Raw genomic sequence first — 22,081 nt, forward strand, 5'->3', positions numbered from 1 at the left:
TTTCCTATTAAATCAGTATGTATCAGTACATGATAAAAACTGACAGCTTTTGGTACTGGACATAAACTACTTACACCATCTCCTTTGTTGCCAGATGACCCTTGTGGTCCAGGCAAACCTCGGTCTCCCTTCTCTCCTTGTTCACCAGGAGGTCCGATCAAACCGATCAAACCTGGATGTCCCTGAAATTGATATATGCATATTTTAAAGCAAAGCCACAAAAACACCCTTTTTACTTAGGCTATTCAGCCAAAACTATGACTGTCCTCCTTCCACAAACTATACGGAAAACTATGCATAGGGTTATAAAAGCTGACATTTCATTAGCATTTAAATTCATGGATATTGTTACGTTAAAAAAAATAAAAAGACCAGTTTGAAGTACAGCCATAATGGTTTTGAAACTGTTATGCTCTAACCAGACACTATGCATTTAAAGCGAGATAAAACACAACACTTTTCCTCACACAGTACTTTTAAACTGCTCTGTCTCAGGCAGTTGTGTCAGTGTGTGGGAGGCAATTTTGATGGAATAATGTGGGCTGTCACAATATTCTCACTACTTATATTTCACCAGCAAATTCAACAGAAGAAAAGAGGATACGATTAGAGTGTTCCTGTACATCACACTATTGAATCTCATTCAGGTTTAGCCTTCAGTAGCCACTTTGGTTTAAAAAATAATAATTTGTGCATTATTTATTATTCTTAAATATATTAGTTTTGAGCTTTCTCAAAGACATAAGAATGTTGTGCCATCTGCTTGTGGGAAAAATTAAGTCAGGGTGCCACTGTTACCTTTTCACCCTTGGAACCTGGGTCACCTTTCAGACCAGGAAGTCCAGGAGGACCCTGAGCAAAAGTAGATATTAAATGATGAGAAGCTGAAAAAAGAATGACTGAAAGGTCATTTATTAATTTCAATGAACAGAATGATGAAGACTAAAGAGCCAAGACCTTCTCATCCTCTTTCCAAAGTCAGATGTACTAACCATAGGTCCAGGTGGGCCATCTTGTCCTGAGGCACCGGGGAGTCCTTGCTCACCCTGTGAAAAACATGACAGTATTAGGGCCATTGTATTTACCCACCCCCTCATTTTCTATGACTAGAAATATCTAGATATTGTACTTCATTATTTTTAACTGACTGGAAAGTCATTGAACATTTTGAACTTATTTCATACTATGCTTGTGCCTGAAAGGAGTTACTCGATTTCCTTTGGACCAGGGGTGTCAAATGTACGACCCGTGGACCTGAAGTGGGGGTTCAACCTGGCCCATTGGGTTGTTCTGCCTGACAGTAGATTTGTGTGATCGAGTGCGTGGACCAGGGGCACCGTATAGGGGTGAAAAGTGATTTTGATTCTAAGGGCCCATGCCCTGACGGGGCCCACAAAGAAAATTAGAACATTAGGTAACCGTTTGCAAATTAAAATATTAATCATTATAATTTCAATAGGAAGAAAACGAAGGGTTTCTTTTTCTTGTTTTGTTTTTGGCAAAAAGTAAACACCCAGAGAGCATATGAATTGCCTGCCCCCCACCCCAACCCCCGGATTTTCATTAGCTGGTTTGGTCGGCTCTTCCTTCGATCAGACCAGGAGCAGCGGTGCGCATTTACACCAGTCAATGACTCGGAGTGCGCGGTACTGCAGAAATGTTTTCAAAACAAAAATCGGGTTATCAAAAGAGGAAAGAAAAGAAAGCAAAACAGGAGAGGGGTAGAAAAGGCCAACAGGATGTGACAAAGTACTTCACAAAGGAAGGTTGGTGTCTTGTGTCAGTGCAGTGCCAAAAATTAACCTGTTATCTTAGCCCACTCCAGACCCATCTGGAACCTCACGATGTCTATTACAGAGCTCTGAAGCGAGGTCCCAGCTCACTCCGCAAGAAATACGGGTTTTTCCCGGCCTCAATGAGCGATATTCACCTATTCAAAAACATAAATTCCAAATAACGACGGCATTTTTTGGTATCCTAGACGATGAAAGTTGGTGTGTAAATTTTCTTTTTTAATAACGGTTTGAATCCAGTTTGTCAAGAATTTATTGAATTTAGTTTGTCATCAAACATGATGAGCTGTAGCCTATAGTGGAGATCCAGATGGGGCTAAGCCTACTCCATAATGAAATACTGTAATTGTTTGCTAGCTAGTGTTTGCTCCACTTTTAGCTTACATTTAATCAATACAGCAGGCAAACCCTTAGCAAGCGCTTCATGCTAAAACAGTTGTATACTGTATACTGTAATATATACTGTAGTATAGTTAAGTTAAAACAAAACATTTATTCTAAGTCATTCATTACGGTAATATATATTTACATTGTAAAAGTACATTTCAGACAAAACATTTATTCTAAGTCATTCATTACGGTAATATATATTTACATTGTAAAAGTACATTTCAGAACATTTCTTATAGATGATATCAGTCTATTCATTATTGCTCTATACGCTGTATGTTTACACAAATATATTTTCATCTTAAATGCAGAAAATTCACAAATATGTGTGTGAAGATTCACCAAAATGCAGGAAATTAAGTAGTTGATACTCTAAATGTGTGTGTGTGTCCCGGCACTGGTGGTGGGGCCCAAAGTGATATCTTTTCATGGGGCGCAAAATCCCTGCCAGCGCCCCTGGCGTGGACTACTGCACTTGGCTCACTTCCGTGTCAGCAATAACATTTGTTCCTTCGACCCCTCCGAGTCAAAATGGATTGGATGTTGAGCACCGTCAATGGAAGCCAATGAGTTGACAAGGAAGTGACCACCCAAAAATGACCTCAAACCAAAAGAAAATCAGACGAAATCAACAGGAAGCAACCTGGAAATGTGCCAAAATCAACAGGAAACACTCTGTAAATGCCCGAAAAAAAAAAAACAGGAAATGAACTAGAATTTACAAGAAGTGACCAAAAAGTATCTTAAAATTACAAGTAAGTGCCGAAAAATTATATCACTGTAAATGCTAATATACAACTTAATTAAATATGATAAGTGAAGCAAATTCAATTTTTATCAACCTGTTGTGAACACTAATTTTTAATAAGTAAGTAGTAATCTGGAGCTGGAAAAATGCCTAACTTGATACATCTCAGTTAAGTCAAATTAGAAAAAAATGTTTTGTGCCCAGTGTTCTTTAGGCGTTCTTTCAGACGTGCAGATCCGCCTCGTCTATTTCATGATTTCTGACACCAAAACATTCCCGCACATGTCCACGGTGAACTGCACCTTCAACCAGAGCTCTCTTTAGCACCTTCACTTACTTGACTCACTTCACATCGATTTGGTTAGTAAATATTTTACTCTTTATACTGTCACGTTGCCTTGTTGTATATGGCAACGTGACACTTTATAAAAGAGTAAAATATTGTAGCGTGTACCGTGCTATTTATCTGTTCAGGCGTAATGGTTGATGGGTAGCTGTGGCAACCATGACTGAGAGTAGTGATTACTGATTTATGTTATGTATGTTCTGTTTAATAAAGTGTGTTGTTACTAGTGTATGTGGCACAAGAACAGCAAGTGTTAAAAAAAAAAAAAAAATGCCAGTCTCTGTCATTCTTCTCCACGTTGCTCGCCACAATATTTACTTACGAAATCGATGTGAAGGTGTTGAAGAGAGCTCTGGTTACACTACTGATTGTTCATTTAACACCAAGCATTAACAAAACATTCAGCAGTGTGTCAAGAGCCAATGTCTCTTGTGTCTTAAATGCATTGTTTAGCATTTTAAAATAGTTTAATTCCACTGAGGTAATCCATTGAGTGTTCTCTCTTGATTTATTTGGGGGTAATAGGGTCATTACCGTTTGAAAATGTGTTATTAATTAAACTAGCATGAGCTGTTTTTATTGTAGAATTATTTCAGGTAAAAATGAAAGGAAGGTCACCTGCAGATGATCAATGAGCAGCACTAAAGCTAACTAAGTTATCACTTCAGCACTGGAAGCTCACAATAAATTAGTTACTGTAATCTAATTCATTTGAGTTATTTTAAGTACTGCAAACTCAAAATAAATAAATTACAGCAATCCATTTATTAAGGTTAATTTGAGTCCTTAAAACTTGAAAATATTAAGTAAATTGCATCCTATTAATGTAAGTAAGATGAATTACATTTTCTAAGGCAGCAAGTTTGCTTTTTTTTTTTTTAAGTAAAGTCGACTTATCATAATTTACAGTGTGCCATTGACACCATCCGATTCACTTAAACTGGCTGTGAATGCTCATCTTTTAGTGCCATTGACGACGCTCGACGTCCAATCCATTTTGACTAGGGGGGTTCATTCATCTATTTTGACTGGGAGGGGCGAATGAACGAACCCTCCCAGTCAAAATGGATTGGACGTCGAGCCCCGTCAATGGCAGCCGGTGAGTTAACTTATTTGGCCAAAAATAAACTGGTTCGCCCCATATGATTCTAATTGCCCTAAATGTGGCATGCAAACTAAAATGAGTTTAATATGCCAGCTTTAGACAACAAACTAAATAAGAGTTTACAGCACAAATTCCATTTAAGAAATACAGCTGCCTTGTTAATGAATATTCAAATAGAATCAAGGAATTAACAGAAAAAAACAAAAGTAAAAACAGATTATTAACATTATTTTTAAATGGTCATTGAAAATGACCTACTTCATTTAGGGGTGTGACAAAATTACAAAATGTTGATGTAGCAGGATACTTTGAATCCCAAAAGGTTATCGATATGCTCCTGCCAAGAATCGATATATCGTTTTAAAAATGTTTCACTGAATGAAAAAATTAAATGAAAGGAACCGACAGGTTACTACCAAAATCTTTCACTAGAATAGAGTCTGTGTTAGCTCACTGGATACCATTAACGACGCTAGATGTCCAATCCATTATGACTGGGAGGGTCAAAGATACAGTGAAGAAAATAAGTATTTGTACACCCTGCTATTTTGCAAGTTCTCCTACTTAGAAATCATGGAGGGGTCTGAAATTTTCATCGTAGATGCATTACCACTTTGAGAGAGATACTCTGAATAGAAAAATCCAGAATTCACAATGTATGATTTTTTTCACGATTTATTTGTGTGATACAGCTGCAAATAAGTAATTGAACACCTAAGAAAACGAATGTTAATATTTGGTACAGTAGCCTCTGGAGACTGGCTAGGTCATGCTAGAACCTTGTTATGCTTCTTACGGAACTACTCCTTGGTTTTCCTGGCTGTGGGCTTCGCGTCATTGCCATGTTGGAAGACGCAGGCACGACCCACCTTCAATGCTCTGACTGAAGGAATGAGGTTGTTACCCAAAATCTCACAATACAGTCCTGTCCTGTCCCATGTGCAGAAAAACACCCCCAAAGCATGATGCTACCACCCCCATGTTTCACAGTAGGGATGGTGTTCTTGAGATAATACTCATCATTCTTCTTCCTCCAAACACAGGTAGTGGAATTATGACCAAAAAGTTCTATTTTACCCTCATCTGACCACAAGACTTGCTCCCATGACTCCTCTGCATCTCCAAATGGTTATAGGCAGGGGTGAAAGTGGACCGGAACGAGCCGGACCGGAGTTCTGCTTTGAGTTTATTAGGTGGAACCACCCGGAACGCCGCTTTGATCCCGCATATATGACGGCAACTGTCCAAACACTGTTAAAAAGAAAAAACCCTGCCACGCTGCCACACACGCATCTCCAATAAGAACAATATACTAACGTCAGATTTACATAAGAGAAAGGAAAGAATTAATGAGGTTTATTTTATTTTAATCTACCATGTTAATGTGCACCTTGGACTTATTTTTTTCATTTATGTAAGGCTACTTATTTATTTCCTTATAATTAAAAAAAAAAGTGTTTGCTTTGTCTTCAAAATATATTCCATTTCACTGTGTATAATGTATGTTATTTGTACTTATTTTTTTGTTAATGTATGTTACTTATATCTCTATCATTTAAAAAAGTCGATGTTTACATTTTCTTCCATTTTAAAGTGCATACTATGTTATTAAATAGTAAAAATTAAGGTTTTGCTTTTAGATTTTAAAAAATGAGGGGAAAATAAAAATTACATTGAGTTTTAGATGGAATTTTGTAAATAAGTGAAAAAATACAATTTTGAATGGAGATCAGTTTCTCATTTATGCCTTCTTCCAGTGTATTGCAGTAGCCTAATGCATGTGTTAAATTCTTTCATTTTCTGAGCCGCTAATCCTCACAAGGGTCACAGGGGCGCTGGAGCCAATCCCAGCTAACTATGGGCAATATACGGGGTACACCCTGAATCAGTTGGCAGCCAATCGCAGGGCACAAGGAGACTAACAACCATTCGCGCACACAGTCATACTTAGGGACAACTTAAAGCAGGGGTGTCCAAACTTTTTGCAAAGGGGGCCAGATTTGGTGTGGTAAAAATGTGGGGGGCCGACCTTGGCTGACGTCCTTTACGTAGAACAACATATTTAGGCAAATTTTAGCAAGCCATTTTGTGTGTCACATTTGCTTTATTATTTTTTAAAAATAATTTCAAAAATCTCGCAACTAGCCTGTGTGGCGTTCTCTTTCGACTCTCGGGCTTTTGCAAACTAACTTCAAGTTGCTTCAATTTCTCGCTGCGTATCTTCCCTGTAATCTTGTCGTACATGTCAGTGTGTCTTGTTTGGTAATATTGCCTCACATTGAAGTCTTTAAAAACAGCAAGTGTCTCTTTGCAAATGATGCAGACACTGTTGTTGCGTATTTTAGTGAAAAAACAGTCAAATTTCCACCTATCCTTGAAGCAATATTGAAATTATTGTGAATGAGCCAACATTAGTTGGTTGTCTGTTGGTTTAGTTGTTTTTGTCTGTTTTTCCTTTTTTCTTCTTTTTCATTGTGTGGACAGGAGTATCCCACGAGTAAGGATGCTGGACAATGAGATCAGGGGTGGGACAAAATAAGTTTTTTCTTCTTCCCACTCCCTTTCGAGCGCAATTGTTTTTGTTGAATTATATTGTATGTTTTTTTCCTTTTGTGTGTGCATGCTCGAAATAAAGAAGTTTCATCATCATCAAGCGTCGGCCAATGCAGTCAGCTTTTTTGTTGTTGTTGATTATCACCATTTTAGAAAATTGTAAGTAAAGGGTCACACGGGGTAATGTTGCTTAGAGTGCTGCTGCCTTTTAGTGGGTAAATGAGGAGCAGCATTTAGTGTGTAAGCTACTTCATATGCTGGTAGCAGTGCTGCTGACCAATTCATTAAGTCTGTGTGCGGGCCAGACGTTATTGAATTTATGACAGAGGCTGGGGGCCGGATGAAATTTGACCATGGGCCGCATTTGGCCCCCGGGCCGGACTTTGGACATGTCTGACTTAGAGTGTTCGATCAGCCTACCATGCATGTTTTTGTTATGTGGGGGGAAACCGGAGTACCCGGAGAAACCCCACGCAGGTACAGGGAGAACATGGAAACTCAACACAGGAAGGCCGGAGCCCAGTATTGAACCCTTGATTTTTTGCATTTCGGTGGTTTTAGGAGGTTTGACACTCCCCCACCCCACCCCCATTAAAAAAAAAATGGAGTCAGGGAGTTCTGGCAAGAAATTCTAGCCACTTTCACCCCTGGTTATAGGCAAACTTAAGACGGGCCTTGAAATGCGCCGGTTAAGCAGGGGAGCCTTCCGTGCCAAACCTTGACGTTTTAGTGTATTACCAACAGTAACCTTGGAAACGGTGGTCCCAGCTCTTTTCAGGTCGTTGACCAACTCCTGTCGTGTAGTTCTGGGCTGAATTCTCACCTTTCTTTGGATCATTGAGACCCATCAAGGTGATATCTTACATGGGAATCGACTCCGATTGATATTGACCGTCATGTTTAGCTTTTTCCATTTTCGAATGATTGCTCCAACAGTAGACCTTTTTTCACCAAGCTGCTTGGCAATTCTTCCGTAGCCCTTTCCAGCCTTGTGGGGGTGAACAATTTTGTCCCTGGTGTCTTTGGACGGCTCTTTGGTATTGACCATGTTACAAGTTTGAGTCTTGCTGGTTGTATGGGGTGGACAGATGACTTTATGCTGCTACTGACCTCAAGCAAGTGCATCTGATTCAGGATAATACATGGATTGGAGGTGGCCTTTTAATAGGCATTGTTAAGAAATCATGCATTGCCATTTCTGGATTTTTCTTTTTAGATTATCTCTCTCACAGTACACATGCAGCTATGATGAAAATTTCACACTACTCCTTTGATTTCTATGTGGGAGAACTTGCAAAATAACAGGGTGTTCAAATACTTATTTTCTTCACTGTATATTGGACGTCTAGCGCCATCAAGGGCAGTGCCTTCACAGCCAGTCTTGGTTTTGGGGCATTTATATGTCACTTCAAGGTAATTTTGGGGTGTTTACTAGAGGCATGCGAAATTTCCGATTCTTAGATTATTAGCGATTCGGCCGTGGAAGATTCGAGAACGATTCACAAATATCCAAATTCCGATTATTGAATTATACCAGGTAAAGCGGAAGTAAAACACAGTCGGCGCGGTCTTTGGGACGCCGTGAGGAACGGATCGAGAGTAAATATCATGTTCAACTCATGCCGCTAGATAGAAAAAAAAAAAACTATCATACCTGACTGCGGCCGACAGCCGCTACAAACAACGCCCAGTTGCTAGTTGCTACAAACATACGGCTACAATAGATATCATATATATGTGGAACTAGATGAAAAATGACAGATGACGTCGGTGTTAGAACATGTATTATTTAACAGAGCTGCGAAATTACAGACTTTCCGGCGTAAGTAAACAGCCGCGATTTTAAAGCAGTAGACCTTTCTAGAAGGCTCTGTTGTAGCGAACCTAATTAACTTTTTATCTAAAATACTCCTAAATCGACAGAATCTTGTCTTGAATCTATCTTTAAATGATGAAATAGTTTTAGAACTTTGACAAAAGTAGACAGAAGGGAAATTATGGAATAACGGGAGCAGTTTTAACAACTGTAACAGTTGATTCACAACATTAAATTAATTGAATGTAGTTTAAAGCTGCTGATACAGAATGGGGACTGGAGTTTTTTTATTTACTGTTTTTTTTGGATATTTGTTTACTGTTGTATGTTAACTTGATACTGTAATAGTAGTTTGGCTTAGCCTGAGAGGATTTTTGAACTATTTTGGAACTAATGTACAAAACATAAAAAAAAAAAAAATAAATAAAAAAAAAAAAAAAAAAAAAAAGGAGGGGGGTGCATCAATAATCGTTTTATAATCGAATCGGAGCCTCTGAATCGTAATCGTAATCGAATCGTTAGGTGCCCAAAGATTCCCAGCTCTAGTGTTTACATGTAACTTCTTGTTGATTTTGACTCACTTCCTATTCATTTGGGGACATTCCCAAGTCACTACCTATTGAGTAACCCAAAATTATCAGGAAGTGGTCTGTAAATGCCCCAAAATCAACAGGAAGTAACCAAAAAACAATATGTTGCATATTGTAGAATGATTTCCTGACCCATGTATCAAAACATGTTGTATCACCTTATCGTGAGATAATTTTTATTGTGAGCCTTGTATCACAAATTGTATCGTATCATGAGTTACCCAGAGGTTCCCACCCGTAACAATTTATCATCATGTATATGTAGGACTGTTGTTGGTATTTAGACTTACTACAGGGCCAGGGATTCCACGTAGACCCTCTGGACCAGGTTTTCCGGCAGGTCCTTGAGGCCCAACTGGTCCTGTTTTACCAGCTGGACCTTCAGACCCAGCCTCTCCCTGTGAGGAGAGAAACAGGAAATGTGGCAAAGTTGTAATAGTTGGTAAAAGTCACGATGTTGCAATGTCACTTCAAGCGAAGAAATCTAATTAAGTGTTTGTTACCTTGGCGCCCTTCTCCCCTTGTCTGCCTTCAGCACCAGCAGCTCCCGGAGGTCCCTGGAAAGGGAGGGCAGGACTATTAAGCATTTGAACACATACTTGACAATATTATGCAGCCATTGTTTACAGACAAGTTGCTGATCGTCTATGATTCTTCAAAACATTTCAGAGCATAACTGAACAGAAATAGCAATTTTTTATATGAAATGTAGAATGTAAGATTTATAATGAATGGCAACTGGATGAAATTACGTGCCCAAGATAGGAATATTGAATTTTGAATTTCTGGGTATAGCAAGAAAAAAAATTTTTCTTTGTCAATATCTCAGATTGTTTACATTATTTTTTTCCCCAAATCACTTTCATATTGCAATACTTTAGTTTGACTCTAGGAGTGCTACAGTGTCCCCCAGAAGTGGGCCTATTCTTGGATAGCTCCCCATTTTTTTAATGAAGGGAATTGCACTTCAAAATGTTTCTTTAGTAGTTTTTGAAAACAAAGGTTTTAATGGAACATTCTATCACCAGAACCAATACACATGAAAGTTAATATAAGTCAGTACAAATTCATTTTGCATTGACCATTTAGCCTATCTAATAATAAGGCTCATATTCGTGAGAAATAAACAAGAAATAAACAAGCTATGGTAACAGCAGGGGTCGCGTTAACCGAATATTTTCCGTCGTTGACCGATTTTTTAAAACGGTAACGGAAAAAACTGAAGTCCATCCGTCATTTTGACTGGTTGCAATTCACACCCCAGACCACAGGGTGGCGAGTGAGCATATTAATTAGCTATTGTCTCTCTTGATGCATGACGTCGTTGGCCTTACTCGGAAAAATGTCAAGGCAACTGAGTGTCCGAAGTTTCTTCAAAAAGCCCCAAAACGATGATGGTGTTGATAAAAGAGGTGAAAAAACAGGGACTGCACAAGCGGGCACGCAATTCAAGTCCATGCGCACCAGGAGGAAAGTGTGAGACTACATTCAGGCCACAGCAGGTGAACTGTTAATTTCATTGTTCCATATGCTACATATGGTAGGCTACCTACCTACTGGGGCCACAGTCAGCTGTTTTTGTCACTGCGGAGAAAAAGTTACATATTCATCTGCTTGATGTGTGATGGCACGGTGTGGATTCTCTGTTAAGCTTGTTCGGACAGAATATTAACCCTTGAGAGTCGAAGGACGCGCCGGCGCGTCCTCAGCGCACGTCGTCTTTGAAGCACCCTCGCGTTTTAATTACGTCACCCACATGCCGTTGGTTGGTCTCGTTTTAAAGTGCGGAAGTTGCGGTTTACTCTCGTTGTTATTTGAAGTCAATCGACCAACTAAAACGTGAGATATTGTCATTTAAGTTTTATAGTTTTATTGTCCTCTCAAAAAAACATTAAAACACTGCATGGATCATTTGTTTATGTCTATATTTCCATAATTTCTTGTCCTTTTTCAAAACGGAAGCTCCATGAAAAAAACACAAATCAAACGAACCCTTTCGAAGTCACAGTGGAAGCACAAAATGCGTTTTTTTTTTTTTTATAAATATGCTCCAGCACCTCCGCGACCCTCGTGAGGAAAAGCGGCATGGAAAATGAATGAATGAATGAAATATAACTGCCGTGCGAGGTTCCACCGAACGAGAGGCAGGAGTGTTCTGACGCAGCGACGGGCGAGCGACGGCCGTTTGAATCAAGCAAGCGGGCGAGCGACTTTGTGTGACTTTGAGGATGAACGGAAAACTAAATTTAGCGCAAGCAATTGTGCTTTTTGATCAACTTGAGGAAGAGGGTGGTCCAAATTCGTCATCATCGTCTTCTTCGGAAGAGTCCTCGAGTGAAGATAGTGACGGATTTGAACACGTGGGTGACGCCATCGACGAGCAGAGGTAAGCCAACTCACTTTTTTTTTTTTTTTTTTTAATGCTGTAAAAGTTTCTTTTGATATTGCAAGACAAAGTTAATTTTGATGCAATATAAGTGCGTGTTTGTGTATGTAATAATAAAATGTGCATATCAGATCAAAGTATAATTTGTGGTCTTCTTTCTATATGAAGATTAGGGATGTAGCACATATTCAGCTACGGTATTCTTTCTATTGTCATACATATAGATTTCCATTATTATTTATTGCTGTATATATTTTTATTTTATACTTTATTATTTTCATAAATACTGACTTTTGTTTCATGTACATTTATAGTGACAATGAAAGTAAAGTGAAATGAAAATGGAAGGGTGGAAAGAGGACCGACACCCCATGGAAGTGTGGGCTGTGATGTAGCCCTGTGTCTAATTCCAGGACGAAACTGCTTTTCGGAGTGGCATGCCTGAAAAAAATTTAACTTGTTTATTGTAAATATTTTTGAAAATACTTTTTTCCCCAATGTTATATACATATATTTTTTCCCACAATCAGTCTTCTCAATTTGTGTATATAAATGTGTGTTCAAGAAGCTTGATTGTGTGTACATAGTTTTCATCAGGTGATGGGCCGCAATACCTAAACTCATAAAGAGATGGCCTCTAAACACTTTTTGTGTTAGATGGTATATTTTTTCACTGTTCTTCACTGTTTGGTCTGCTGTATATAACCTGTTTTGACTAGAGCATGTATAAATGCAAAAAACGCCTATGGCTATACCTGTTGTTTATGTTGAATTGTCAAATAAAAGACTATTTATTCTAAATTTTTTTGGTTGAATGTTCATCCTAACATGTTGAATAAATATTACAAAGTTTCAAAACGGTTCGTTACGCATGTTTGGTTGTCAATTGGACATCAATATTAAAAATTTTGACAAAACGATTTTGGAATTTTTGGTCTTTTTGGGCCCAAAATTATGATTTATAATTGGTCAGTGAAGGAAACAACAGTTTGGACATGAAGTTCAAGGTGTCACAAAAAAAGGGACCAAACCAGGCCATCGTAAACAATTCTGTCTTTGAAATATAAAGGCAACTTCAAAGGCATGCAAAATCAGACAAAATAGGCCCAGACCTTAAAGGGTTAATTTAAAATGAATGAAAACTAAATACTATTGAATATGTTGAAGCGGTATGCAATGTTAAGAGTCTTGTTAGCTGTAGGCGCACTATCCTATTCCCCTCACTTTCCACTCGTGGGGGCCTGCGCTTGTCAGTGATGTTTCTTATTCTCGCTATATGATTATACAACTTTAACATTTGTTAATAATACGCTCTGTGTGTAGTATCATCCAGCGCTTTTACTTTTTAAATGGGCACTTATAAGCGAAAGCAAGAAGTAACAACGGGAATATTTTTAAACAGGCATTTCACGGGAGAGCATTTCGACTCTTCGGCCAATCATATAGCGAGAGCGAGTGGATAGTGAGGGGACCGCGCGCGGCTCTTAAGTGTCTCTGTCACGTGACTGCGTCGTAGCCGGTAACGCGCTCGGCCAAATGGACACACAAGTACGGAAGGTGAATTATGCCAAACAAAGGGTCACCACCATGTCATTATCATCATTTTAAAAATTTAAGTGACGGGTAAAAATAGATTATGACCGGATTTTTATGACCCTGTCAGTCAAAATGACAGACAACGAAAAAGTCTAGCGCAACCTCTGGGTAACAAGTAGAGATTTGGCAGTTGAGATGGGCATGGTTTGAGCGGACACACCTACACTCCAAGACCTGATGGCCGGGGCCTAATTTTTTCCCCTTTTGAGTAATTTTTTCAAACACTCAAATTTGACAGGGTTGTTAACAACGCTGTCTTCTTTGACCTGATCATATAATTTATTAATGTTGACTTCTACTTTAAAGCTTTCAGCCACTTGTCATGTTCACATCTATCTAGTGCTAAAAAGTCATTTTATATGTCAGTTGTAGCACAAATTGATCAAGTTCACAGAGCAGGTCTGTTATTCTCCAGTTTGCCATATTTTAAGATTTCTGTAAATTTAAATTAAACAAAATGATTATGGCTAAAACTAAATAATCATAGGTGATACTAATGAACAAAACTTACTGTTTGCCTCAGAGAAAGCATAATTTATTTAAAAAAAAAAAACAAAAAAAAAACCAAGTAAATAATGACACAGCTCTGTAAATATTGAAATATTACATCCAAAGACTACGTTTACTTAGTTTAGTTATACTATTGTTGTTGTTGTTTAAACAAACACTAGTAGTTTTTCTGTTTTGGTCAATTTTAGCGACGCCGGTGGACAAAACCATACTGTTTTGCCTTAAGGAAGACTGCGTTTCCCATGAGAATCAGCGCACACCCGCAAAGTGTTGCAAAAATCTTCAATTAATAAAAAATTAATTGTGTCGCAAAAATCATCAATCAATAAAAAATTAATCTCCTGATCGCCAGCAGATTAATTATGCCAGCAAGTCAAAGCCAGGATTTTTTTCCCCTCCTCAGACAAAGTTTTGTCTCTTTTGTTGCCATCCATGCAGAGTTCGCGCGAAAGCGTTCACATCGACTTCAGTCTTTATAATAAATGGGTAAAGGGGGAAATGACGAATGCCATAAAGCAGTCAGCACATTTGTAGTTATTTCTGTGTGGCAGGATTCCTTCATTCGACATATTATCACAAATGTTCTAAACATATTTTATAAAGGTTGAAAAATTACCTAGTGTTACCTTAAATCCCAGTTTGGAAATGCTAATCTAGACAAATCCATTATTGTAGGCTATGTATTTAAATAAAAAATCTGTAATAATTTTCTTTCCAATGAAATACAACCCTTTTTGGTGCACGTTATGGTGATGTTTTAAATCATGTTGTAATCTTTACAATGACAATAAAGGCTTTCTATTCTATTCTATTCTATTCTATTCTATTCTATTCTATTCTATTCTATTCTATTCTATTCTATTCTATTCTTAGATGGACCATTATGCTAAGTCATGATCATGCGCAGGACAATTAATGAGAAATGTATAGGCCCAGATGACCACCAGGCATCCAATTATATGACGGATTACCTTAAAGTGCATATGCCACCAAAAAGCATGTTTATTTCATATTTCACGCGGTGTTTTATGCTCCAGAATGAAATGGACCGCTTGGATGTGTGTGGAAGCGATCGTTTTATATATTCAATTTTTGACTCTCGCGCCATGAAAATGAGTGACTTCCGGCTTCAGTCTCGGGTTAAGGACGGATGCGAATGTGACGTCACCCGGGTCAGCATCTCACAATAAAGCATTGCTTATAGGATGCAGATGGACTGAGGATTGAGCTTATTTTGCTGATTAATTCATTTATTCTTCGCATCACGCCAGCCAAACGGCTGCAGAAAATTGTTGCTGCACCAGGGAGAGGCGTGTGAGCCTTTTTGGGTTTCAAAAGTTCCCGTTCACTGTGGATATTGGCCAAAACAAGTCCTACTGTGGGACCATTGGACTTACGAGGAAGTGAGTAAACATCGTGTTTTGTATTATGTCAAATGTGTATGTCGCCCATCCCTCCCGACCCCTCCCCCCCGCCAGGAGAGCGCTATACTCAGCTTATTGCCCCCTTCGTGTGCCCGGTGTTCTGTCAAAGTTTTAACCCCATCAGAAATGACAACTTTGTGTTAAAAATGTCCTCGAATTCAGCGATTACAAAGAAACATTAATGGCAAACTTTCTTTAGATAAAGAACTATTTACCTATGTTTGATCATGGACAGACAAATAGAAAATCTCTCCTCAGACAGATCCTGCCATGTTAGCTGCACAACAACTGCACGCCGCTCTCTGTTTACATCGTCGGCGTGTAGTAAAGCATTATTTTACACCATATTCGTGTTAACCCTGTGCCAGCTGTGCATTCCTCCGGCATCGGCCGGTTTGTCCGGCGGTACTCTCCAGCTGCTTCCCCGGCAAGTTCTCCTGTCCGTAGCAAGGGAACGAGCTGTAACTTGCTCGCTGCCGGGCGGGTTGCTGATCAGCGAAGACAATCGACAACCCTGCCGCCGTGTGAAATTATCCGGCTAGTTTTGTGTGATTTTTTGCTTCGAAAAGCGAAAATAATACTTTGCGACGTAACTCGGTTCTGGTTATCATGTCGGCTAGCTGACACGCGTCTCGGTTTGTTTACATTCTCCAAAGCCGGGGGGCAGGGAAATGACAAAAGCCTGACTAACTACGGTGGTATAAAATATCGTTCGGGAGGTGCGAGAGTAAAGGCGAAGTCAACAGGTTTGATCATTATGCAGTAATTTTGTTATGTCGTACTGAATAAATGCATTTTTTATTATTTCATATTCCATTTAGCAGAAGACTGTTATTTGTCATGACCATACCATTTATTCAGCAATTGGGAAAAAAATACTTCGATAAAAAGAATATCCTGTAAAAATATTGGAGTAGAGAGATTCATTTTGCGGCTCTCTCTTCATTGCATTTTCCTCGTTCTGAATCATTCCCCCTCAATGGGCTGAATTGTAAATCAGATGAAACTATTCTCCTGCCAACGTCATCCTCTTGTTGGGGACGCTAGAGCCCTACAATGGTGGGCGTGACTAAACGGCGGATTAAAACACTAATCTCTCGTCATCTGCGCGTTGCCAAATTGTTGTATATAGTCGAATCACCTCAAAAAATGATTCTAATTCACATAATAATGCTATTTAAGATTTTTTTTATCCTGTCGTACGCACTTGAAACGTTAATAACAAAACAACCACGTTCTAATTATGTAAAAATAACATCATAAATTTTAGCCACTATGAAAATGCAACAGTAATCTGTGTTCTGTCCACAAAAAGACTCTGCCACTGTTGGAATCCAATGAATCTCCCTAATTTCCCCAGAGGATACAGTTGATAAATTTGAGAAAACAAAATACTTTTTCTCATACAAGACAGTAAATTTGCTAGCTTTTCAAATAAAGTCACCTGTTATCCATTTTGTGACTTTGTGACGCCAAAAATACCATCTAATTTTCTAAAATCTTAAAAAAAAAAAAAAAGCACCTTAGTATGATGCAGACATTTTATTCATGTTAAATTCGATATTTAATCTCATAAACTAAAAAGACTGTTATTGATTCAATTAGCACAACAAGCAAAAATCATAAAATATCTGGCCAAATTGTGTTTAACAGCTGAACAACTACCACATCCTGTTAACGATGGTTCCACATTCATGTTATAAATCTACTTTTCCCCAGCTGTCAGACAGCCGCATGGAATCAATAATGTGGCACACTTGCAATGGCCCTCATTTTGACGAGGATTTAAAGGAATCAAAGATCAATTTCTTGTTAAGCCTTTTTCCATTTCTTTTGCGTCGAGGGTGAAAAAAAAAAGAAGAAAAAAGGATTACTGATTTTGAAATCTCAATGCTTTTTTCCCCCCCATCAGGCTTCAGGGCATCTTTCATTCACAGCAATGCTTCTTAAATCTCCACCCTTGTTATCCCCACTTTATGTTTAATGAAAATGAATCACCCGTGCTTAAGTGCAAACGTGACAAGACCGAGCTGTTGAGGACAAGCACTGCCTCATTTATTTCAGGGCAACACTTGTAATGGCTCAGGAATGACAACTTCTAAGGCATTCATATGAAGTCCCTACAAAAGTATGCATTTTAATATGAAAACTTTTTAATAGATTTAACAGTAATAACTTACTCTTTTGCCAGGAGGTCCAGGCGGGCCAGCTTCCCCTGATGGACCTGGAGGTCCCTGAAAATAAGCATAGATATGTTATGTTTTTTTGCTAATATTTGCCATTTTAGGAGAAAAAAAAAATAACAACAACAATACACACATCCATATCAAAATGCTTTACTACTCTCACATCCAAGATGTTCATATTCGTAAATGTTCTTGCTGCATTAACTATACAGCTGAAAACTTTTATTGTAAAAAATATTTTTGAAATTTGGATGTTTTGAAACCTACAGGACTACCTGTACTTACGAAGGTCTCTACATACAGAATTTCCAGGTTAAGACACGCCACAAGGGAAAATATTGCCTCTTGTTATGAAGGAAATTTCAAGATACGAAAGGCTAAAATACAGTATGGCTGGTGCTTACAATTCCCTGAGTTTACTGAACGTATCATACTCATAGCTGCTCGGCCATTGGCTTTTGCCTGCCATTCCTGGCATCCAATTGGCTAAGAGGGACCTCTACTGTATATGTATGTGTGTATCCCAGGGCCCTGTTCATTCGCCCCTTGTGTTCTGACAGCTTTACATGAGTGCATTAACTTTTATTCTTTACTTTGTTCTTGGTTTTTTACATATTGCACAACTCTGATGTTATGTTTATTGTGTCATAATCTAATTGTAACATGTATTTGTTGTATGATGTATGTTTTGATGCATTTTTATGCATTATAAAAGATGTATGTCTGAGTTTTGGGGGGCTTGGAATGGATTAGAGCATTTACATGTAAAACGCATCTCTACTTAGAGAATTTTCAAGTTACGAAACTACTTTCAAAACCAAATAATTTCCTAAGTAGAGGTACCACTGTATTTTATAACTGGGGTTTATTACCGTATTGGCCCGAATATAAGACGGTGTATTTTGCATTGAAAAAAGACTGAAAAAGTGGGGGTTGTCTTATATTCGCGGTCTAGACATTATACCTATTCACGTACCTATTCACGACGCTATATGGCGCCAGATATCATTGGAGCGATGTTCTGTCATGACAGATCTCAGCTACTCTCAAGTTTAACCAGTTTGCATTATTTTATTTAAATGTTTTTCCTTATTTATTCCTTAATTTTTAGTCTTAAATAACCTGTTATTTTTAATGTGGGAACCCTGGAAAAACCTGCAAAATCACAGTGAGAAAAGCAAACTCCACACAGAATGTCCTCAGTCCAGATTCCAACCCCTTATAATGGATTTTAACAACTTACTGCTTGTCCAGTTTCACCATCCTCTCCCTTCTCTCCTGGTTCTCCGTCTGTGCCCTAAAATATATTAGATGTGTTAAAAAATGCTCACCATATTTGTACTTAATGCAATTCATATAGTTAAATCAAATAACTAAATCATTTTATATGGCCATGAAGTCAATTTTGCTTGAGGTATCTGTACTTACAGCAACACCGGGCTCTCCAGGAGGACCAGTGTCTCCGGGGAATCCAACAGGACCCTTGGGAGTGAGACAAAAAAGATGTGTCAGTGACAGAATTTGACAGAATTTTTCTACATGGAAGAAAAAACAATCTTAGCCCTATGGTTTAGTACTACTGTAACTGGTTGGCACCAAATCGAATTCATGAGAAGAATCCAAATGACAATGTATCTAATCCTGCTATTGAAATGGATAAATTCATGCATCATTAGAAAGCAATCATGAATTACTATCACATCAAATAAGAATAATAAGGTGTAATATTTTAACAATACTTACAGGATTCCCCTTTGGACCATCATCTCCAGGGGGTCCTTTGGCGCCAGCAGGTCCGGCAGCACCAGGAGGTCCTGCTTCACCTTTCTCTCCTCTCTCCCCTTTGGGTCCCTGCAGTGGTTGAGGTGATAAATGTTCATATTTTATGGAGTCAAGTCAATTCAGAGTCAAAAAATACTAATTGCACAACATAATTTTTAGAATTGTTGTGCCACATAACCAATTACTTTACTCATTAATAGATGTAAATACAGAAACATTTAAAATAAAAATTTAAAAAAAAAAATATATATATATATTACACATTTTGCCTCCATATTTGCCTGAAACTTGAAAAAAAGAGACTATTTTAAATAATTCATAAGCAGTAAATAACCAAGTACAGTGATCCCTGCTACAGTGAATCGCGGATTTTTAATAAATGTTCATCAAAAATTTTAAATTGAGAACAAATATTCATCTAAAATTAAAAATTAAGAAAATATTTTGTTATTTCATTTTATTATATTACATAATTATGCACACTTTATTTACATTTACGTATGTAGCAATTGAGAGAATTAATATACAGTACAGTGTGTATTATTTATATTATTTCTACATTATTTTATATATGTTATATATATTACTAAGGTTTTCTTAACATGTTTCAAACTATTATTTAATATTCTAATGATAACATATGCATTTATAGGGTTTTACATACAGTTATTGATATTATATATACTCAAAAAAATGTTTGCTAAAAATGGGGGGGGTGACACTAATTCACGATTTTTCACATTACACGGGGGGTTCTGGTCCCCATTAACTGTGATAAATGATGGATCACTGTATTCAGAAGTTAGGGTTGGCTGAATATTTGATATTATTCCAGTTTTACGTGATAGATTTTGTTCCTCTTGTGCTTATAAGCGTCAACCATTCTAAAGTAACACAATAATAATAATTAATGTCTCCATGATAGAACATTCCATATAAAAACAGTTTTCTCTAACTCACTTAAATGACAACTGAAATATTAATTGTAGTGCTTTATATTATTGGCGCAGGATGTAACATTTTTAGAATGGCAACGTGCTCTATATCAAATCAAGCTACATACCCCAGTGCCAGGCTCTCCAGGTGGTCCAGGGTTTCCAGCCTCACCTTGTTCACCCTATAGGAAGACAAACTTAAGTGACTAAAATGATTGCTATGCAAATGAGGTAACTGCACCCTTTTTGACTCGTACCTTCTCTCCTACTGAACCCACTGGACCAACACCGCCTGGAGGACCTTGTGAACCCTGCAATACAGAGAAGCGAGGACACCTGTTTAGAACTGTATACTGTAACTGGTGAATCCCATAACAATTTTTTCTCAAGCTTGGCTAAGATGGCCACAACTCAAAATTGTTCTTATTTAATTAAACTTACATCAGCACCACTCGGACCCTGAGGACCTCGAGGACCAGGTGGGCCAGGAGGACCCTATTGACAGAAAAGGAGACCATGTATGTCAATATACAGTATTATAACATAATACAACTATAAATGTAGCAGCAATGTTTCTTACCATGGGACCAACATCACCGTTCTCTCCCTTCTCACCAGGAGGTCCTGGCAGCCCCTGAGGATATGAAAACAAATATGCTGTATGTTTTACAATGTCGCATGACATACAAAATTGAAAAGTTTATATCTACCATGTTTTCCACACTATAGGCGCATCAGAGTATCGAATGCACGTTCAATGAATGGCCCTTTTTTAAAGGGTACAACGGACAGAAAGACATGTAGTTCTTGAAAGATAAATGTGAGGATGAGTTAGAGTTAGGGTTTTGGTTTTAATAAAATTTGTAAAATTTTAAATAAAAAAATAAACTATTAGCTCGCATTTGTTGTTGACGTCACAGGGCGAGGATGTCACATGGCCACGCTGCCGTACTTCACAGTGTCAATCTTTAACTATGTAAGGTAGTGATTTAAAAATACCACAAGGTGTCAATGGCGAGGTTTAAATTAATAAGAGATCAAGCCAGTTAGTGCGTTTTGACCCTCGACTGACGCCGTAGTTCCCTGTTAACTGCGGGTCCGTTGTAGGTTACGTTCATTGGAGTGTTGTGTTCACAACAAACAAGACACTTGATAATGGCTCCCTGCATCATAGTTTGTATATTGTAACAAAATATTGCCATCCAGTGTATTTGTTGAGCTAAACGAGTTGCTAAAATGTTTAAATAGTTTGTCCAAAGTCTGAGTAAGTTGTATGTGTATTTTGCATATCTATTTTTATTGTGAATTTGTGAATGCCAGTTCTTTTTGCATTGTTGTTTAACTGTGTAAGAACAGGGCCTCATCAATACAAATTGAATCACTTTTCTTTTTGTGAACATTATTTTTTGAGAGATATGAACACTATTTTTGTTGTATTTTCACTATATGATACTTATGTTGGTTGTGAAGGAGTTGCTGAAGCTTATGCCAATAAACAGCGCGGTCTAAGCTACGAATCTTTGTCCACTCTCCTTTCTCTCTGCCTTACAGCCCACTGTGGACTAAAGGAAACCTAGAGCGTTAGTCAAAGGACAAAATGCACTCATTGGCTTCATCCCTAGTTAATTTAAACCCGCCATTGACACCTTGTGGCGTATTTAAATCACTAACATAAATAATAAAAGACTGACACTTTTTTTTTTTTTTCTTTTTAAGAGTGACACGTGGAATTCCGGCAACGTGGCCATGTGACGTCACCGCCCTGCAACGTCAACAACAATGGCAACCTACTAGTTAAAATAATTTTACAAATTTTATTGAAACGAAAACATTAAGAGGGGTTTTAATATCAAATTATTATAACTCGTACTTTAGAGATTTATCTTTTAAGAACTACATGTCCTTCTATCCGTGGTTCCCT

At 38.0% G+C, this 22,081-nt stretch overlaps 1 protein-coding gene across 2 annotated transcripts in view; it reads right to left on the minus strand.

Moving 5' to 3' along the window:
* The window catches only part of col11a1a (collagen, type XI, alpha 1a), a 193,780-nt gene that overhangs the window by 18,794 nt on the left and 152,905 nt on the right, over nucleotides 1-22,081 (minus strand). For both annotated transcript variants that reach the window (XM_057824244.1, XM_057824243.1), the window contains 13 exons: nucleotides 20,741-20,794; nucleotides 20,602-20,655; nucleotides 20,418-20,471; nucleotides 20,289-20,342; nucleotides 19,187-19,294; nucleotides 18,872-18,925; nucleotides 18,687-18,740; nucleotides 17,438-17,491; nucleotides 9,845-9,898; nucleotides 9,632-9,739; nucleotides 993-1,046; nucleotides 799-852; nucleotides 75-182 (listed from right to left, as the gene is read on the minus strand). In XM_057824244.1, the coding sequence (XP_057680227.1) occupies nucleotides 75-182; nucleotides 799-852; nucleotides 993-1,046; nucleotides 9,632-9,739; nucleotides 9,845-9,898; nucleotides 17,438-17,491; nucleotides 18,687-18,740; nucleotides 18,872-18,925; nucleotides 19,187-19,294; nucleotides 20,289-20,342; nucleotides 20,418-20,471; nucleotides 20,602-20,655; nucleotides 20,741-20,794 (864 nt within the window). The remainder of the gene's footprint in view (nucleotides 1-74; nucleotides 183-798; nucleotides 853-992; nucleotides 1,047-9,631; nucleotides 9,740-9,844; nucleotides 9,899-17,437; nucleotides 17,492-18,686; nucleotides 18,741-18,871; nucleotides 18,926-19,186; nucleotides 19,295-20,288; nucleotides 20,343-20,417; nucleotides 20,472-20,601; nucleotides 20,656-20,740; nucleotides 20,795-22,081) is intronic.

This window comes from Corythoichthys intestinalis, chromosome 20, assembly GCF_030265065.1.
Source record: "Corythoichthys intestinalis isolate RoL2023-P3 chromosome 20, ASM3026506v1, whole genome shotgun sequence".
In the NCBI taxonomy this organism is placed as follows: domain Eukaryota; kingdom Metazoa; phylum Chordata; class Actinopteri; order Syngnathiformes; family Syngnathidae; genus Corythoichthys; species Corythoichthys intestinalis.